This window comes from Agelaius tricolor, unplaced genomic scaffold (genome assembly GCF_023055355.1).
Source record: "Agelaius tricolor isolate 1412-34295 unplaced genomic scaffold, bAgeTri1.0.p SCAF_5, whole genome shotgun sequence".
Classification (NCBI taxonomy): Eukaryota; Metazoa; Chordata; class Aves; order Passeriformes; family Icteridae; genus Agelaius; species Agelaius tricolor.
In genome coordinates, this window is record NW_027269265.1 from 36371754 (window position 1) to 36393664 (window position 21911).

General features: G+C 35.1%; 1 protein-coding gene across 3 annotated transcripts in view; it reads left to right on the plus strand.

The window, feature by feature from the left end:
- Positions 1-21911, plus strand: part of TTBK2 (tau tubulin kinase 2) — an 80272-nt gene that overhangs the window by 35893 nt on the left and 22468 nt on the right. For all 3 annotated transcript variants that reach the window (XM_071427284.1, XM_071427283.1, XM_071427285.1), the window contains 7 exons: positions 10858-10923; positions 11489-11581; positions 12569-12694; positions 15680-15837; positions 16789-17005; positions 18410-18621; positions 19789-20389. In XM_071427284.1, the coding sequence (XP_071283385.1) occupies positions 10858-10923; positions 11489-11581; positions 12569-12694; positions 15680-15837; positions 16789-17005; positions 18410-18621; positions 19789-20389 (1473 nt within the window). The remainder of the gene's footprint in view (positions 1-10857; positions 10924-11488; positions 11582-12568; positions 12695-15679; positions 15838-16788; positions 17006-18409; positions 18622-19788; positions 20390-21911) is intronic.

Consider the following 21911-nt stretch of genomic DNA (forward strand, 5'->3'; position numbering starts at 1 on the left):
TACTCTAGTGGTCTATGTGAATCTTCAAAACTGAAAGAAAAACGTAAAGCATGAAGCAAAAACAAGGCTTTGCACACTTTTTCATGCTACAGATAGTTCTCTCTTAGAATTACTACTGTAAAATAAGACATTTTTAACTGCTAATTTTGACAGATTCGTTTTACCAAAGCTGCCCTGTCTTCCAGCTGTCTGAATGACTATGCTTGTGAGGAGCTGACTTCAAGGAGAGAGGGATATGTCTGTTGTATTCAGTAATAACATGTTTATTCACTTTACAAATAACTTGAAGAGAGTAGTGAAGAATTGCAGTTTATTAAGTAGTATGATCTGATGCTATTACCTGGCTAAAACTTAAAAATCAGAAACAAACATTTATTGCATTTTGTATGTTTGTGAAAGATGAATGAAAGGTAACAGCTTCTGATACTAAATTCTATATGGTGGGGACAATACTGGGATGCAGATATTTAGGGTACATATAGAATTAAATTATAAAATGGAGGTTGATAAGGAACTACTAATTGGTGGGAGGAGCCTTCTCTGGGAACGGAAAGGATCAGAAGAGAGAAAATTGAGTGTGGGAGGAACAAAAACTGCTGGGGATGATGTATGCTGTTAAAAGAAGGAAGGATGAAGCACAGGCAAGCAAATAAATTGTTGGAGAGAGGAAGCCAATAAATGAATTAATGATGTAGATAAGAATTGATTACTGCAAAGCAGGGGAATTAGAATTTAATTGTAGGGATACTCTAATCATCAAGCAAATGCATTTAGCAGGATGCAAATTTTGTATATTTATGAGATTCATAGTCTGCTGTTTATTGCTTTTTGAGGGTGTAGTACCTAACATTTTTGTTATTGTTTGCTATTGTCTTAGAGATAGCCAAAGTAAATACTAGCATATTTTTGTTTTTTTAGTGGAGGCAAAGAATAAATGATTCTTTTTGCATGTAAACCTAACTTCATACAGCCATCAATTTCCATGTCTCTGTTTACATGCTGAAAATGGAAAGTGAGGGTGTCAGCTGTGGTACAGAAATAGAAAACCTTGAGGGACAAAATGCGAAGGACATTTGCATTCTTAACATGATCAGTACTGCAGCCAGCTCTTAGGCAGTTGTCATCACTCCTGTTTTAAAGGGAACCTTGACCACAACTGTTTTCTGAGGTACTACTAAATTTAATACAAAGAAAGCAAAATAAAATAAAAGGATAAGCCATTAGTCTTTGCTGTTAAAAAGATTAACCTTTAAAAAAAGAATTTTAGGTCATAGTTCTTTAAAAATCCATAATTTCAGCCATCATATATTATCAAACTCCTGAGTTTTGTGGTCTTTGATTTATGTAGATTGCAAATTATAAATAGGTGAATTTTAATTTTTTTACAAATAAGATGGTATAACATATATGCAAGCTGAGGTGAAAAAGCTAGGGAGTAACTGAATTAAAACCCTATCCATAAGAAGGTGGCATTTTGAGAAAACCTTTTCATCTAAAACACCAGTGGTTTTCTACTCGGTATACTGGTCTTACTGACTGGCAGCCTAAAGAATTGTTCAGATTAACAGCCAGTCCCCTGAATCTTATGATTTGGACTCAGCAAAGAGATTTGAAGGAGAAATTTCCCTTTTGCCCAATTTGGTATTTAGTTTGGAATGTGGGATTCCTTTATTGAGACTATTGTGACTAGTGGGTTGAAATGTATTCAGAAGAGAATAGTTCTTTGTGAAATTGTTGTATTTTTGATAAATAAGACTTTATAGGTCAAGGGGAGAGCTACCCTATGACTGCATCCTCCCATCTCCCCACCTATCTCCTACTCTTCCCTGTGACTACATTTTAGGCCATTCTTCAGTGGTTACTTAAATAAAATTAAGGGCTTCATCAGAGATCCCATTGTCATATATACAGCATGACCTTAATTTCAAGTGTCTAAATTTTCCTATATTTATTTGAAAACAAGTAAAAAATCAAAATTGCATTATTTTTAACATTAAGGAGATTTAAAGTATTTTACTGTACTTACTTACTCTGAACATTAACAGAAATATTCAAATCCAAAGGCAACAGAGTATCCACCAAAATTTTCTGAGGCACTGCACATGCTCTTTACTGGTGACCTGTCAGTGACAAAAATTGTCTTTGACTTCTGCTAAAGCAGGAGATGCACCAGCTGCTGTAGAGTCTGACCCTTAAAAAATGCTGTGAAAGCAATTGTGAATGCAAATGTCTAGATTTTTTATTGTCTAGGGAAGCAGTTACAAAGCTGTTCACATCAAATAATGCACGTTATTGCATATCAGGTGTTTCTGTACAAATCAGCTAAATGCTGCTTGCCTTTCATCAGTGCCCTCAGGTTCTGAGGATTTTCCAGCACATGGGGTTTTATCTTCAAGTTTCACTTTAACGTACAGGTGGTGTCCTAGAAATGTAGTATAAGAAGCTGAATACTTTAAAAAAACCACAAACACAAAACCAAAACACAAAACCAATAAAATGATGGAACACCCCCCCCCCCCCAAAAAGAAAAACCAAAACCTAATAAGCAACCCAAAACAATCCTGCACAGAATACTTCACAATAAATGTATTGGTAGATAAAAAAGCAGAGTGTTATATCCATTTTTAAAGCTTAGGAAGTCTACTGTACTTCAATTACATACAGGGACAAAAGGTATAAATTTCTTATATACTGGAATTTTCATTTGGTTTTTTACTTGTGAAAATTTGGGAATGGTTATGCATTTGAATTGCATGGATGCTTCTTCTAGTAAGATTCTGGATTATCTTGATTTCTGAGGAAGTCTAGAGAATACTTCCATGTTGTTCTGCCCTATCTCCTCTCATCTTGGCAGAAGAATTGCAGATTGTTTTTTTCTGTATTTGGAAGAGAACATTGTTTTTATGATGCTGAAATAGTGGAAGCTATATCCATTAAATGCTTTTTATGATGAGGGAAAAGGAGTGGGATAGTTTTGAGAACTAAAGGAGCCAATGGTGAAGCTACAGTATTGTAAACAAAATGGTCACTGCAAGTCCTTTGTCTTCTTTGAAAACTGTTTGGACCCGTGGACAGCTTAAAGTTCTCAGTCTCCTTTTTAAGTAAATGCTGTTATAGCAAACATTGATACAACTTTAAGTAATAAGACTCAGAAGTGGTCCACAGATAGTGTTGACTAAAACTGGTGCAGGTTTTTTTGTTTGCCCCAGTGCTCTTAATGATTTAGAATTTATGCTGGTAACTACTCAATAATCCCTTGACTGTGTGAATTTATTATAAATAAAAATCTGTATACTGGAAGTTGTTCAAGAATAGCTACTGATGGCATTCCTAATAAAATTTGGAATAAAATGAGACCACCCATTAAAGTTAAATGATTGGCAGCGCCTCAATAATCTGCAGAAAATTGTGAAATTGATCTGGTTTTGGTGTTAGTTAAAGAACACTAAGATGTAGTAGTAGATGTAGACTTTCTTTAGCAGTTCCTTGACACACCTCTGTTTTGAGTGACACAGGTTAAAGCAAAGTCCAAGGACAGCCAGGATATGTTTATGAGTACAGTATTAAATGGCAGCAGATTTCATGGAAAATAATTAAATAGTACAGGAAGGTTCCAGGGAGCTGTTTGATATCTTAGGGCACTGTATCATGACTATAAAAAATAATTAGCTCAAATATGTCCACTGTTCTAAACAGGCCTCTCTTCCATACCTGACCAAAACTGTTGAAAGTGCTGTGCTGCAGGGTAATGGTGCATGTCATTTTGTTAAATGCACTGTTCAGTCACTCTTTCATCCTGTTGAGAAGCATTTTGTTGCTGGCATTTACCTTATGTTATCTCTTCTCAGTAATGGCCTCTCTCAGTGCTGAACAGTACATTACAGAGGGATATGATTAGCTGAGGATTATATGTGTACACCTAAACAAGGAACAGAGTATTTATTTTTCCTCTTGAAATATTTTTCATTTTCCTCAGAGCTTTCTGAAAAACATGTGTTGATAAGTTTCTTTGTAATAGTTCACTGAGGCTTTTACACATTGATATACTTCAAAGAGGACTTTTTATAAGTTGTCTCTTAAAGTGAATACACCATTAGCTTGCAACATAATTGTTTGGAACAAGAGAGTGACAAATAGTTACTTTTCCTCCTTAACTGCATGGAAGCTATGCGTGATGTATTGGACACCTCTGCACCAATGCTTACAAAACAAAGACCTGTGTGTGCTGAAATTTGACATTAGACATTCCCAAGATCAAACGTCTGTAACGGGGCAATCCCAAAATAATTTTTTTAAATTAGTTTCTTCATTGTTTGTTTAACAAAGGCATAAAGTAATGAGAAGAAGGAGTGAACACATAGAATTGTACAATGGTTTGGGTTGGAAGGGACCTTAACGATCACCTGGTTCCCACTCCCTTGCCTAGACCAGGTTACTTAAGGCATACCCAACCTGGCCTTGAGCACTTCCAGTGGTGGGGCATCTACAGCCTCTCTGGACAACCAGTTCCAGTGCTTCACCACCCTCTGAGAAAAGAATTTCTTCCTAACAAAGCAAAACTATGTCCAATTTTTCATTGTTACCAACTTTCTGCAGACATAGGACAGGTATCTTAACCATGTGTTTTGAGAGCAGCCTTCTTAATAGCCTTTCTACTTCTCTTCAGCACTTCATGTGAAGATGCAACAGCTGGGATTGTAAAGCACTAAAAATACGTAGTACATTTGCACTGAACTCTCTATAAATCGGCAGAAAGGCATAGAATGAGCAAGAAATCATAAACAAAAAAACCCTAAATAATTTTAATGTGTACATCTTTGTATTTATTTGAATAATGTTGATTTATAAGTGGTATGCATGAGTTGAAAGAATTATGACAGTCATTTGAGGTTCCATTTCTGAATTAGTAATGCTTTTATAGGGAAGAGATAGGAGTTAGTTTGGTGAGGTTGGTGGAGACATTATTTTCAGTAGAGAGATTAAAGTAATGGTTAGACTGTTGGGTTTCAAAGGTTTTTAAAGTAATGCATAGGTGTAATAACACCTACCAGTGACAGGCCTGTACAGCTATAATGATACAGCAGTGTTACACCTGCCAGTGTAATATTAATTATTGTGTGCTAAAACCTTATTCAAGGACATAGAAGGAGATTAGTAAGGGCACAAGCTTATAGTGTATATATAGTAGCTATATATGTATATACAGTGTATATATAGTAGTGTACATAAGTAGCATTTTCAGCATCTACTGAACGTGATCCTTGCAAGTTTGGTTGTATTACTGACAAAGTAATGAAGTAAATCAGTGTTACTGAGACAGACAGCTGGTGTCTTGTGTGTGGTAATACAAGGTGAAAAATGCAGATGGTGAAATAATGCAAAAGATGAAAAAAAGAGCATTATCAATCGACTTGGTGACAAAAGCTGAATGGATATATGAATTTAATGTCATGTGACATTGTTTTGTAACACCTCAGTGGAATAATCTTGGAATTAAACAAAAAACTTAAGGAAAATAAGTGTGGTTATATTTGAGAGGAAGATTCTTTATGACCTGTAGTTTGGGGTTTTGGGGTGTAAAATAAAATTAAATACATGATATCCTGCCTGAAGAAACAGTTTGATTAATAGCTAAGATATGAAGAATTATGATGAGAGAATACTTTGTCAGGGTATATTGTTTATTTTTTTTCCTCCTTTTCTGTTGTGTGCAGAACACTGGTATCATATCCAAACAATCATTAAACAATTTAATTATAGAAATTTTAATTTGACACTTTGAAAATGCTTATAGCTGTTCTATATTCTGATTCAGCAGTTCCTTTATTTTCTGTATAGCTAATAGATGCTCAGGGGAATGGGCTGTAACAGCCTTATAAAAAAACAAAGAAAAGAAATAATTTTTCTAGTGATATTTGATCTTAGTTTTGAAAGAAATTATTCTATGAATGATGAAACTTACAGTTTTTCTATTCTTTTGTGCACTGCTTCCCTTATGCCCTCCAAATTTCTTAGTATTTTCAGCTTCATACTAGAGCTTACCTTTCTGATTAGTACCTAGTTGCACCTTTGGGACTAGGCTTTTATTTACATGCCATCTAAAACTAATGCTGACTGACCAGCTGATTGGTGTCTCTTAAGATGGATGTGAGCCATTTTAATTGAATTTTAACTGTCTGTCTCTGTGTCAGTGTACTAATTTGGGTTCTGTCTTTAATCACCAATTTTCATTAAATTTGCAGGAACTGGAAGTCTTTGAGAGCTGTCCTATTTGTTTGAAATTAAAAGCTATTGTGGTGGAAAGACAGATGGTTTGGTCCAGTAAAATTTGTTTTCTGGTGAAAATAGAAGCAAATGAAAATCAAACCAGAAACGCTGGTTTCCAGTTCTTTCTGAGTTATGGGCTGAATTCTCTGCTGAGTTACAAAAAAATACTTTGAATCATTTAAAAGGAAGAAAATGTGTTATTTTATTGTTATGGTATAATCTCAGCTGGTTACCAAGTACCACAAAGCTTCTTGCTCATTTCTCCCACCCCCCTCCTGCCCCTGTGGGATAGGGAAGAGAATTGGAAAGAAGGTACATGTATGTACATTAGCTTCCTTGAGCCTTTTTGCTTTCCATCCATAGCTGAAATAAGCCTAGTACTTAAACAATCTACTTCTGGATTTATGCAACTCTTTAATATATGGTATTATCATTATAAATAATAAATTAGATATGTACAAAACATAAAAAATAACTACAAAGCATAAAAAAATTAAGGTCTCCATTCTCCAATCTGCTAAGTGCAGAACAACTGTAAAATTTTTACTTACAGAGATAAATAAAACAATATTCTGCTCTGTGGGGAAATTATTTGCCAGTGCATAGCTGGTTTATATAGATAGTCGTCTTCTTACAGTAATCTCTGCTTCAGCTCCTGGAATAAGAGAAAGAAGAAAGATTCGAGGGAGCAAAGCAAACATACATGTGGCAGACTTATCCTGTGATTTTTCACTGCAGTAAGTTTAGGTTTGTGACAGACATTAGTAGGTTGTTACCCTCTTCAGCCCACCAGATTTTTTGTCTTCTCATAAATCAGCTGTGGAGTGACTGTAGTCTTTAGCTCATGCATCATTTTGGCTGAGTACTCCAGACTGAAAACTGAGTAGCTCAGATGTTTTGTGTATCAAATACTGCTGTCTTAGAGATGGTGTTGCTCTTTATTGCACATGCAGTAGGAGATAAATTTTCATTTGTCACATATCTATTAGAACTCACAATAGTGAAATTTAATTGTATTGTTAGTTGTTAACTTACCTTGATACTCAGCTTCTGCTGGAACTAGATAGCGTTGGATCAGACAGCTGCAGTGAGTTTTTGGAAATCACACATTTGTTTAGGTATATCTGAGGCCAAGTGTCATACCAACAACTACCAGGAGATGGGTTGATGAAAAGTTCTAAGTCCATATACTCAGTTATTACTGTCTGATGTGGATTTCAAGATAGAGCTGAAAGTGTGGGTTTGAAGAGCTTATATGCAGTGAAAATCAGTTGAGAACTATAATATATTGTAATGGCAATTGTATTTCAGCTGCTTGATCTTTCCTTAGTCAAGTGATCCCTGAAATGTTCACTTGTTCTAAACTGGTGCTAACATGAGCTAGGCATTACATTAGACTGCAAAGTCTATATGTTCAAAAAGGGGAGGATTGGAATATGAATTGTTGAAGCTATGAAAAAAGGTTTCAAAGAATTGAAACTGTATGTAGTTCCAATCATGGAAATAGATTTCTGGTGGAATTTGAACTAAGAAATTATCTTTTTCGAGGAAAAAGATAAAAAAGGAGAATTCTACCTTTAGCAAAGGAAAATAGGGGTAATGTAGGTGGCTGCTTCTCTACCCATCTCCTATGGCTTTTGAACCACACTCTAGAGGCAGCACTGCTGACTTCTCAGTGCAAAACCTAGACACTTGGGAATACTCAGTCATGGCCTGATTGATTTGGGAGAACCATGGTGTGTCTCAGATATAATGTAAAGAACCAGTATTGATTTTTTTTTCATGTTGATTTTCTGGTTTCTGTGACTGCAGTAATAAATTAACGTTTTTGTTCTGTGTAACCTTTCCAATATTGCCTCGAGCAATAAACCCAGAGCATTTATCTATAGACACTGAACTGAGCTAAGGAGAGTGATTTTCCTCCTCCACAGCCACTCCAAAAAAGCAACATTCATAGGTTTGTAAGCATACTGTCTCCCAGGAGTCTGAAATCTGTGTGCTTAGTGGAAATAGTTCACTTTGCTAGGAACTGCTAATTTCCTGCATGCAGATTATGTGAGACATTGCCAAGTGTTTCCAGGGCAGCGACATCTCCAAAGAAAACTGATGTTACATTTAAAAAGTACCTTTATAAGTAGAAAAATTCATTGTAGTCTCTGGATCTGCTTAATTCATCTGCATGTATCTTCAAAATATTTTTTTTAACTTAAATTTGAAGGATTTAGTATTTTTCTTTGTCTACATGACATGTTGTGAGATGCATGAAAATTTCTGAAACAGTTTCAGAAGTTATGCAAATGCTCAGAAGTCTGTAAGTTGTGTTCTGAATTGGGCAAACTTGATTTGACCTACAGAATATTACTCATGTCAAGAAAGACATGATAGAATTATTTTATTATTGTTGTGTGGCATTGTAATACTGCTATTAAATAGTGACCAGCTGCATTACTAAAGGTATTTTATTGCATCTTGAAATAGAACAGAGTGACATATGCTTTTACTTCTGATTATAGAAACGATACTTTAAGGCAAGAGACAGTGAAAGGTTTTAGATGCCCTTGCTGGAATAAAGAATTCAGAATTTACTTCATGATAAGCTCATAGATAGAAACAGTATTCATTCTTTTTTTTTTTTTTTCTTCCCATCCAGGTGATTCTCAGATAATTGAAATCATGTTAGGGCAGATAAGGATGGCTGTGACTTTAACATTCAAAAACATTTGAATTGGTACACAATGAATTTCCTCATATGGACATTTCTTTCCCAGGACAGAAGTGGAATAGGTCAGATTTTTAGTTTTTGTAAACTGAGTGGGATAATTTAGTTATCATATCAAATTTCTTAGTCGTTTTTTCTTGATTTGTCCAGCAACTGAAGCATTTTTGTCTTAGTTATCAAGTAAAAATTGAAGTCGTGATGCTAGAAATTAAACTGGCATTTCATCCTCGGTTTCATATCTTCCATTATTCTCAGAAGAACAGAAATATTTAAGTAAGTAAAACTGAATATAGTCCTTCCTTTTTAACATTCATGCCAGAGGCAAAAGACAGCAAACATTTGGTTTCACTTCTGAAACTATATGCTCTTGAGATTTATGGAATTTGTATTTGCAACTATTTTAAAGTTAAGCTCTCAGTGCCCTCCTGAGAAAATACTATTAATTGAACTACATATTTTTTGAAATTTATCTGTATTTTCATTGTCTTGGCAGTGATGCTATATTACCTATAGTTGGATGATTTACCAACCTGCAGAACTACTAAGGAGATTTAGGTGCTTTAAAAAAAAAATGTTTCTGCTGAAATTTAATAGTTCCAAAGCATTTTGAGCCATTCTTTTTCTAATTGCATGGTACTGTGAAATTTCTGCAACTACACTGTAATGTTTCAGGGGTAATGTTCAGTGTGGAATATGATGTGGAATTAAAAATAAGGCAGACAGACAGTCGAGTCTGTCCTGCTTGAACATGAAATGTGTTCTGAGCACCATTTAAATTGTGTGATGACGTGCAAAGTCTAAGATCTATGGAATATCATCTGAGTTCCTCTTCTTGTTAAGAACATCCTATAAAATATTTTCTGGCTTAACTAACGCTGGTTCAGCTCTCATTGTACTACTCTAGCAGATATTGATTATATGGGCTGTTGAATCCTTTTTTGAAGATGTTGCTGTGTAATCCTGCTGGATTCAATCATTAGATTTATTGATGGTAATGGCAGCTCTTGATTTATTTAAATGATACCTCTATATGGCATTTTTTGGTGGATAAGGAAAAAATATACATATATATATATATATAGGTAGAGAGAGGTGGAAATGTTTTATCTTAATAAGGTATCAATTATATATTGTGGTTGTCTTTGTGTATATATCAAACCAGACTTTTCAATGTATTGTGCAATTTTTTAAAAAAAATCTTAAGAATTGTTGTGAGTCTTGGGAGACCAGACAAATCACCAATACCTATCTAACTACAAGTCAGAGGTGAGGTAGATAATTCAAGCTTCTTATGTTCATTGTTAGAGGAAACAAAAAAAACTATTTATTGGGAAGATAAGACTGCATAAAAGAAAGCCAATTTAATAGTCCTGGAAGTTTTGTCTATATATAATGGTTAATTAAGGGGGTAGCATGGATTAGATATCTCTCTTAGGCAAAGTAATAATATCACAGTTTGATTGAAAAAAAAAATTAAATATCTACTAATCGTGACTATTATAAATTATATAATTCCTTCTGTAATACGTTTATTTGAATAAAACAAGGATGGGAAAATACATTCTCTGGTTATAAAACATCAATTGACTTAAGATCACGAGATCTCTAGAGTATCAGGGAAGAAATGCTGGTTTTCAGAAACTGAAAGAAATAAATATTTTAAATTGGTGTCTCTACTGCAGCCTTTGCTATTTATTGGTCAGTCAGTTAGTGCCCACTTGAATTTCCACTGAGAACTTGTAGCAGCACAGTAAACCGAAATAAAATCTCAAACAAGATATGTTGTGGCTCTGTACTCACTTTGTAGATGCCAAGTTCAGTAGTCAGAGGGTTTATTTCTGACAATGAGTCTCTTTCCTGTTCTCTGGCAGCCACGAGCTGTTGCCGGTTTTCGAGGAACGGTACGATACGCATCAATCAACGCGCATAGAAACAGAGTGAGTATCACAATCTGGACCAAAACCGTCTCATGCAGCTGGAAGCAGTCAGTAACACAGTTACTATTAATTTCCTTTTTTGTATTCTTATTTGTGCTTTTATTATGTGGAAATTAACAGCTATAAATTTTGTGAAAGGATAATGCAATTTACAGTAGTTGAGGATAAAAAAGTTCTTGTACAAATAATAGTGATTCTAATACTTAGCTTTGCTATTCAATTGTATTGCAAGTTAATAAGTTAAAAAAGTGAAGCTACTGAGTTTTATGAGGTACATAATGCCCAGTATATTGTCTTAACATCATACTCTAAAGAAATCTGAATAAACAGAGATTTGTCATGTTATTTTAACACACTTCAACTTTTATTGTATTTCTCTCTGTCTTCTGTGGAAATTTACTTGTATGTTTCTCCTTAAAATAGCCACTGGATTTAATTAACTTGTTTTGCAGCATAGGTTATATTAAATTTTATATAATAATTTAGGTTTCGAGCAGTAAAGAACTTATCTTCCCATTTGTTTAGGTATTTGTAATATGCTTTAAAATAATACTTCCTTTTACAGGAAATGGGTCGGCATGATGACCTCTGGTCTCTCTTCTACATGTTGGTGGAATTTGTGGTTGGGCAGCTGCCTTGGAGAAAAATAAAAGATAAGGTAAAGCTGAAGGTAAAACCAGAGCAAAAGGAAGGTTTACTTCTGGATTCCAGAGAAATGCTGTGATGAAGATTCCTCTTAGAATCATTAAATAATTTTAACATTACATTTTCCAGTGTTTTCTAGTGTTAGTTCTTGTGACTAGTGTAATGGTATAAAAAGCAATCAAATTAGTAAGTGTTCTAGGAAGAAAGGAGGTTATACTTCTAGATTGAAATTATTGTAAAGGGCAGAACTAAGTTTATATTTGCCACTTACTTCATTATTCCTGTTACCACTTGAATACTTTTTTTGCAGCTATCACACGCTTAAAATGTCTAACCTGTTTTGATTGTTTGTGAAATAGGTATTTCTTATTTGCTGGTGAACGAAAGTGGATTGGGTAATATGCAGTAGTGCTTTAATCATATGTCATAGGTGAAGTATGCAAAGAAACAATATCTAATCAACCTGTTATTGCTTCTTGCAACTTCTTTTGAAATCATACTGAAACCAGGTTACTCTCTGATGTGGTTTATGTATTGGTAGATAACAGTGTGGTGTGTAGGTGGCATCTCCTTTTTGGTTTGGATTTGTGCATCTTACATGACTGAATATACACTAAAAAGTGACTGAGCTTGACATGATGCAACAAGACGTTTAAACCTTTAAAACATACTATTAGAAAGGGTTGGAGTGTTTAGTGACAGTTCTTCGTATCAGTCAGCATTCAAACACAGACAACACAAACAGTAGAAAACTAAAAGGCTTTTCATATTGAATTTGAAGTTTGTACAATATTTTGCAAGTTATACTTCTGAGGCCAAAACCTATAGAATCTCCTGTCTTGGTATCAGGTGTAGAATGGCCATTCTCACTACCATTCAATGTAATGTAGTGACCTGTCTCTCTAGCTAGTAGTGTATTTAATGGCTGTAACAGAGAACGTGAGTATGTTGTAACAGAGAAGGAAGATGTGCCAATGTTTGTTGTGTTATTCACTCCTAGGAGCAAGTGGGCTCCATTAAAGAAAGGTACGAACACAGACTTATGTTGAAACATCTTCCTCAAGAATTCAACGTTTTTCTGGATCACATTTCTAATTTGGATTACTTCACAAAACCTGATTACCAGGTAAACACTTGTACTATTTTGTCTTTCTGTTTTATAAAGAAGAGAATTTTATGCTGTTTCATCTTCAATTTACTTTGATTTCATTGTGTAATCTTGATAGTTATTATGGTTTGTGCACCACAAAGTTAATTTAATGACCATTTAGTGCCACAGAAACTCTGTGGTTCAAACATGTTATTTTTTCCATTTGGGAAGTGTAAGGCTTCCCTTAAAGTTTCTAAGAACAATTGACACCTGTTTTTCAGTCAGTATTCTGTTAGGGTTGGGAGCTATCCTACTATCACAGCCTCTAGTACTTGCTCTGTAAGTTAATTGATCAGATTGTTCTTTCAAGGATTGTCATTCTGGCAGTTTTCCAAAGTGTGGAACTCAGCACCTACAGCTAGAACGCAACATACACTCATGGTGTGTTTTCAAAACTGAGGTATTGTGTATAGAGATCACAGAAGACCAGTAATTTTTCTTTGTTTAAGAGAGTGTTGCCTGCTGAAATGGGCAGCCTCTGCTCAGTGGTAAGGTGGTATGTGCTGAGAGCATATGCTGTAGAATGTGTCTTAACTCACTCAGTGTTGACCTATGATTAAAGAATAAATAAATGTAGAACTTTTTCCCAGTTTGTGGTAAGCAGCAGAGGAGCGCTCAGGAAAAGCAGGGAGGGAAAGACTTGACAGTTTTTTCAGCCTCACACACTGTGAGAAGTTGTACTGATCAAACTGCACACCATGGCAAGCTATCCCTGTGTGCCTTCCTTCTGGCTCCCAGAAACATGCATTCCTGCTTCCCACTTGCAGGACCTATCTACCTCTGTGCCTGTGTTCAACTCCCTAAATCAGTGAAATCGGAAGGAATGAGTTTTTGTTGGTGTTCAAGTGTAATTGGTTCAACTGAATAAATAAATCTGACTAATTCTGGAATTGTAACTTTAATGAGAGCAACTTCTCTACTTTGCTTGTTAGAACAAAGAAATCATGATATATAAGAACTGAAATAAGAGCTGAAAATCTCAAGGAATAACTGGTTTCCCGTTGTAAGTGGATTTCTCTAAATCTACTGGTATATGATTCTGCACATTTGCAAAACAAATAAATAAATTTTTTGTGAAAAAAATTTGAATGTTAAAAAAAACTTATTACCAATACAAAAAATATTCAGTATTGCTGAAGAACAAATACTTTGATATTTTTTCCTCTTCTCCATTACAAATTTCCATGAAATTTATCCTATAGTTTACAATTAAGTGAGGAAAAAGTTTTCAATATTTTGTGTGCCTAGTTATAAAGATGTATCAGATTTTTTTTCTTATGGTAAAAAGTACTATTGCAGAAATTTTGATGTTGCACAGAAAAATTTGATTGTAGAGTGGTTAAAACATTTTACATTGCAGAATCTGAATGATAAAGCATATAGACAGTCATATTTTTGCAAATCCTTTTCTGTGGTCTGTTTGTATCTAACACAGCGCATGCACTCAGCAATTAACAAGATACCAAGAGAGAGTTTTTCCATGATAGAGAAAGCCCAGTAATTTACAATCCTGTGGCTATTCATGGAACATTTGCAGTTGTGTAGCTGCAGCCTGAGCCTTACAACACAGTCTTGCTCATGTGCTTTAGACCAGAACAGGGTGGTTTTATTTAGAGCAGTGAGAATGCTCTTTTGAATTCTGGTCTCTCTTTACTTGTGTTTGCGGTGGTGTTTTTCCTACCTACTATATTCCTTGTATTTCTGGGTGGGCACTGAACAAGAATGTATGTATATCCCTGCTTTGAAGAGTTTGTAGTCCAAAACATTCATCACCAAGGTCAAGAAGCCATGTTTGATTTTGCAATATCAGATGTTTATTTTTTTCAAGCATTTGTGCATACAGTGCCTTAGCCTCCTGATATCAATAAGCATTTGAGTTTGCATTTGGCTTATAGCAGAAATTGTTGAAAAGATTTAAGAGAATGGCTTTAAAAATTACTTCAGAGACACTACTTAATGTTTAGAGGAGGAGAAGAATTAAACACCGTACATAAGGGACAGAGTGAGCTATGGCTTTGTGCTCTTCAGTAGGATTACAAAAATGACTGGGACAGGTGGCAAACAGAAGGTTCTTGAGAGTAAAAATTACATGGGTGAGACCACTCTATACAAGAGAAATGATCCAAACTTTCCATCTATTTTAAGTTGCCAAAGGGTATGGCAAAGGAGAGTGTGGAAGAATTTTCAGCATCCTGTATTGGAAGAAACACCAGATTTTTAGCTTCTAGGGGAAAAAAACCTTAGAAATGCTACAGAGTAAGAGGATGATATGGACACGGCCTTCCCATCAGCTATTAGAATGAGACAAAGTTTGTTTCACAGAGAGAGGAAAGTGATGCCATTTTTTTCTCTGTCATGGACACAAATTTACTAAAGGCTTTTCCATAGCATAAAATGGGGTTGAACACGTAGACATTTATATAGTATAAATGTCAGCATTATATGAAGTAAATGATATATGGTTCTTAATACAGAAAGGTATTATGAATTAGCAGATCAGTATCCTTTCCTACATCTCATTCGTTTCCTAGGTTTCATGGTGTTACCAAATGTAGTATTTTCTCTTCCTCTGCTAGAGAGCCATTGTATGGTATTCTGCAGCAATGTAGTTATGCTTCTCTGTGTGTATTTCTGTCTTTCTGTTAAAGTCTATGGTGTATCTTTGCCTCATGCCTCTTAAAAACACAGATGTTGGTGGATTTTTTTGTCTTCTGTTTCAATAAAATGTAATTTTGTATATTTTGGCCTCAAAATCTTGAAAAAATGAGAAGTGTTTAATATTAAACTTTATGTTTAATAGTTAATGTAAGTGTTTAATATTAAACTCTTCTTTAATGTTGTTTTCAGTATTATATTCAGGATAAGTAAATAAATATTCTGATAATAAATATCAGGATATTTCCTAATTACTTGGTCTCTTAGACAAAAATCAAGCTTATTAACCTTTTTCTTTATTTTCAGCTTCTCATGTCTGTGTTTGACAACAGCATGAAAACATTTGGGGTTATTGAAAGCGACCCTTTTGACTGGGAGAAGAGTGGAACTGATGGCTCTCTGACAACAACAACAACTTCAACCACCCCTCAGTTGCACACTCGTCTTACGCCGGCTGCAATTGGGTATGCACCGTGTGGTCTCTTCAGTGGCAGCCTCAGAGGGGCTTCCTACCAAAGGGAAATTATCTCCATAATTCAGGTTTTTGCTGCAGGAGTTTGAAGGAATAGAGGAAAGGAGGTTTGGGAGCATTTGAAGTATTTCCCTTTTTAGGGTTCCAGTTTATACTATCTTGAAAGATCAGCACTGCAGTCCTAAAATTACAGCAATAAAAATAGTACTCCAGGAAATTGCATGTAAATTTCCTCATCCATCCTTTGCTAAATTGTATTTTGTGAAACTAAATAATGTGTCCTGAGTTTAAGTGCCTGGAAATGTAACTGCCTGGAAATAAACCCATTGTTTTCTGTAATCTTGAAATAAAATTCTAGCTGCAATTTCCTTTATAAGTTTGAAAAATTACTGGATCTTTATAAGAAATTTGGAAGTAGATTTTGGTTGTGTTTGAAATAATATTTAATATGTTGTATGAGACATTCTGTAATGAAGTAAGTTGGACAAGATGTGATGTTCAATAATACCCATACTCATCTCAGGGGACTGAAGAACATAAGAGGTGTTTATGGATGAACGTAAGAAGTGTTTATGGGTGCTAATAATTTTTTTGAATGGAAGAATACATAGAGAAGAATCAGGAGAGAAGTTGAGTCTGGACATGATCTGTAGCAAATTTTCTCAGAAGTGGCTTCACAAACATTTGAATAAGCAACTTTTATGTGATAGTATTTTTTTATTTACATATTTTGTTATGTACCAAAATTAAATAAATTGTGAAAGCCAGGAAGTTGGAGCTGTTATATTAAATAATTTCCAAGTTTTACTTTTCTGCAGAAACGTGATTTTCTTTGTAAGTTTTTGCTTGTTTCTTTCTTTTAAAATAGAAAATAATTTCTGTAAACACAGGAGGGTATAAAAATTTTTAGTTTTCTGATTTTTTTTTTAAACTACTTTTGTAGAATTGCCAATGCCACTCCTATCCCAGGAGATTTGCTGCGGGAAAATACAGATGAAGTATTCCCTGATGAACAGCTCAGTGATGGAGAGAATGTTATTCCTGTTGGTGTATCACCAGAGAAAATACCTGGATCCCCTGGACATCAGCGTCCTCAGGAAAAAGATGTTTGGGAAGAAATGGATGCAAACAGAAACAAAATAAAACTGGGGATCTGTAAGGTACTTTCAAATCTGCATTGTGAAGACCATCTTTGAACAGCTTTGTGTTCTTGTAGTGCACATAAGATGTAATTAATAAGGCAGTTGTACTGATACTGATTAGTCAGAATGACCTAAGAAAATTATTTATGGTAGAGATAACACATTTTATATACTGAAAAAAGCAGACAACTTTTTGAGCCTTGCGTCACTTTATCAGGTCTTTATGATTAATAGCTTGCTGATAATTTGAGACTCTTTGTAGTTTACTCGTATTTGTTTTCTTCAGACATGACCTTCATTCCTGCTCACTGAGTGAAATCAAAGCAATTTTTGTGCATCTTGCATGTGTAGAAGCTAGATTCTAAATGTGCAAGAGAAAATTTTAATGTTCTCCAGTCAACAAATCATCAGTGTGAATGGCAGTATCCATTTAATTCACTTGGTGGTTTTGTCTCCTAAGATGTGATACCTTTGTATTGATTCAGAGGTTCATTGGCTGGCCTTTAGAAGAAAATACTGCTTTATTTTCAAAAGTGATTGCTGAGAATTGGTTCCTGTCTTCCTTACTCGCAATCACTGTGTTTCATACTTGGACATATGTTGCCTCTTTCTTAATATAACAGTGTTTTGAACATGAAAACAGATCTGGTACTAAAATGTTCTTTATCTAGGAGGGCTGTCTAGTTTTGAAGCTGTTACTCATTATTTGTTAGGAAAACAAATGTATTGTGGGAAAGAACAAGGCATGGTGCTTGCTTTCAAATGTGCTTGTTTGTTTGTTTTTTTTACCAAAGAGAGAGAAAGGAGATTGTTCTAGTTCAAACAAAGGTACTTTCTGTTACACCTGTAGAAACCAAGGATGATCATGATTTCCCAGCTCTAAATCATATTCAGTTATTATTCTAAATCATGTTCAGTAATTTTTAAGATAGAATGCAGCTGGGTTAAAACATAGGTTAAAGTCACAGAAATATTTAGTAGATTTAGTGTGTAACAGTGTTATATGCTCCAGAGAATCAAAAAGACAGTCTGGAAGCTAACTTCTCTTTAATAAGAGCACTTGACTGTAAAGCAGACCAACGATGCTACCAAATGCTAGGTTTCAGACTATTACTGAAGAAAATTTCAGAGCTGGGTTTGAAGTATCAGAGTAAATGTAACTGTATTACTATGTCTTTGATACTCCTGTTCTCATACTTACCCAGAACCAATATATTGCCAGTATTTTGTCTGCTGTAGATGTGTGCAGAAGAGTATATCTAAACTCATAACTTAACTATGGCATGAACTTAAGGACCATTCCAAACACAAATTGGCTTTTCACATTCTAAAAACATGGGGGGTATTTACCATGTAGTACCTTGTCTTCCTCTTGTTTTGCTACTCCTAGTGAATTACATTATTACTTTACATTTTGCACAGGCTGCCACAGAGGAAGAAAACAGCCATGGACCAGGGAATGGAGTGCTAAATGCCCCAAGTCTTGGTTCTCCAATTCGAGTTCGCTCAGAGACCACCCAGTTAGACAGAGATGTTCCACTGGTGCGAAAGTTGCGCTCCATTCACAGCTTTGAACTGGAGAAGCGTATGACCTTGGAGTCTAAGCCCGACACTGATAAGTTTCTTGAGACCTGGTAAAGAAATTATGTTATCATTTTGCTAGGATTTTTTAAGGCTATGTGGTTAGGATACTGTTATCTATGCTGTGTGAAGAACAGGAATGGAGCTGTTGAGTATGCTTATGCAAGTTACTGCAAAATATTTTTCATAATATTGCTCAATTAATGGATTCCACTACTTTTTAACTGCTTTAGAAAATAATTACTGCTTAAATATGGTTGAAGTTGGACTCCCTCACCTGTGAATTTTTTATTTCAAGACTTAGTGGTTGTAACCCTAGTATTTATTAAGTTTTTCTTCGATGGCATACTCATGACAGTCAGTACAAATGATCCTGAATAAGAAAGTTGACATCAGGTGCTCAATAGAGGTAGTGTGAGATTAAGCTATATGACATGAGAAGGGAATTTTACAGGAAGTGGAGTGAAGAGGTTAGAAACCTACCTGCATGCAGCAGGCTTAGTTATGTCCAAAGGTTTTACACCAACATTAAAAAATCTTGGTGGAAGACAGAGAACTTAAAATATAATTTGAAGGTAGAGAAGAGACAGATGTATGAAAATGGATTCAGTTTGCCTGTGTGTAGAAAGAATAAGGGGAGAGGGACACAGTGACTGAAAGGCAGAGGCTGAGTGGGGACAGTAGAAGAAAGCTGGGGCGATGAAAGTGGCAAAATCTTTCTGAATACTTCATTGGGAGCTAGGAATTTGAATTTGTCTGATAAAACAAATTATGCAAAGCATAAGTAAGGAATCAATCAAAGCAATAAATAACGTTCTTCTTGAAAGCATATAATAACTGCTGCAGGAGACATCTGTTTCTTCTCTATCCTCTTTGAGTCTCTGCTTTGTAACAAATTAAGTACCCTGGACATCTGTGGTTACCTCACATCTGAGTTTTTTTCTCTCACAATTCTCCTTTCTGGTAATTATATTTACAATACAATGTCCTGCATTAGAACTAAAATTAAAAATGTGTACATTTCTAAGACCATCCATATTTACTTGACATCATACTTATTTGTCTCAAATTGTGGATCTTTGAACCATTGTAGGCTGTTCTAGAATATGACAACAAATTTTTGTATAAATCTAATTTTCTTCTTCTGAAAACACTCAAATGTAACTTAAATGATTTAATTAATTCTTAACTAATTCAGATATTAACTTCTTTTCTCTAAGTTTGGAGAAGAAGCAGAAAGACTTGAAAGTGGCAGAGACTCCTGTTGCTGCTGTTCCTCCTCTTTCTCAGAAAACATCTCTTCCTGCTCTTGCGACTGCCCGCACGGACCATGTTTGGCACTATGATGAGGAGTATCTTCCAGATGCTTCAAAGCCTGTGTCAGCTAATTCTCCTGACCATGCTGATGGTGTTATGAGCAATGGATTTGTAGCTGTTAACCTAAGCTCCTGCAGGCAGGAGGTTGATTCTAAGGAATGGGTGATAATAGATAAAGAACGGGACTTGCAGGACTTCAGGACAAATGAGGCTTTAGGGCACAAAATGACTGGAAGTCCCTCAGATGAAGAACCAGAGGTACTACAAGTTCTAGAGGAGTCCCTTCCAGAAGAGCAGTCCAAAGAGGGTGGTTGGGCAGGAAACAATGTCCATGCCAAGAACCAAACTTCAGGTGTGGAGTTTGTTCTCGACATGGAATGTCATCCTGCTGCATCTGAACAGCTTACAGATAAATTGGAACTTCTGTCTGGAGCTGCAGGACAGCTTCTTGCAGCCACCCCTACAAGTCCTATGGAAGCTCAAGCAGAAGGAGCACTCACTCCGGTAAGAAAACCTCTTCTTCATTCAGAATTGTAAGAGGAAATGGTAAAGGTGGTGTAGCAGAAATTTCTAGTTTCATCAGGTATGGGACTTGATTCTTGAAGACTGATCTTCCATATTCTGTTACACAGCTGTTTACAGTCGCCCATGGAAGTGCTAATTGTTCTGCAGGTGTGATCCACAAAACTGGCCACATTTTACAAAGAGTTATCTATCTATATATCTGTCTATCTAAAGAAGCTCCTTGTGCAGTGATTCCTAATCAGTGAGAGACACACATGCAAACACATATTTATTATGTTTGCAGTAATAAACATAAAATTGCAATTGAATATGTAAAATACTGTGCTACAGTGTTTCATGTGCTCCAGGAAAAATCTAAGTGGCTGAAATTAAAGAAACAGTTACTTGCTCTCACGTCTCACTATTATTCCTGCAGTGTTTGCTTCTGATTTCACTTTGTTTCTTCCTGTTACTTCAGAAATTTCTAATAGTCCCTATACAAACAACTTGTTGCCTTTTATAAAGTGTTGATGCTTTTCACTTCTTAAATACTTTTGCAACTCCTACTTTACTCTTATATTTTTTGCCAAAACAGATTGCTTTGCTTTCGTTGTATATCCTTATTTTTCTTTTTCCATCTCTTCTGAAGAATTCTCTGTTGCACAGTTTTTGAACCTTTATTTTTTTCTCCTGTCACTGTTTCTAAACAGAGACTTCTTTGCCTTTACTTAAGGAGTAAGTGAGGTTAATGGTTAAGTGATTGGGAATCACCTCATGGTTTAATTTCTCCCCTTTTTAAAGTAGATACTGTGGCATCTATGATCTGAAGGTCAATTCTGTGAAGTGCCCTTGAGCCAAGAAACCTGGCTATATTTTTTCTTCTTGTATCACCATTTTTTGTGAAAGTTACTGCCAGCTCATTAGAAAAATAAACTTGTCACCAACTAGTCATTTATTATCAGGTGTGGAATATCCTTTATAGTGAAAATGAGCTACTCAATGTAATTAACTATAGCAGCACAGTAAAATTTCAACTATGCCTAGATTCTCATGGAAAAGGCAAAATCTTATCTTTCATAAGACATTATATATGGACATCATACTTTAAATTATGTAATTTATTAAAGATTTGTTTTGTATAATAGAAAATATAGAACTGTGTTAAACAACAGATTTTTGAGATTTAGTCTGAAATATTAGATGCATGAAAGAATTTTTGATGGTTAGAAACCTTTAAAGGTGAAAATTATTTTAAATTTTTAAGTTGTTCGGTTTTTGTATTTTAAGGTCAGTTTTAGTAAAACAAACAAGAAAAAGCGGCACTTGGTCCTGTAAAAAATACTAATTATCAAGTGTCTTTATTTCAAGAGCCCTTAAAAACAGCTTGTAATTTTCTAATAAAATCCACTATACAACTGTACACTTTATGCAATTGTGGCTCTTTTGGAGGAAATAGCTGTTTTACTTTAAACTAAAAGTAGAGGTGGTACAAATATTACGTACTACTGTGCAAAAAATGGAC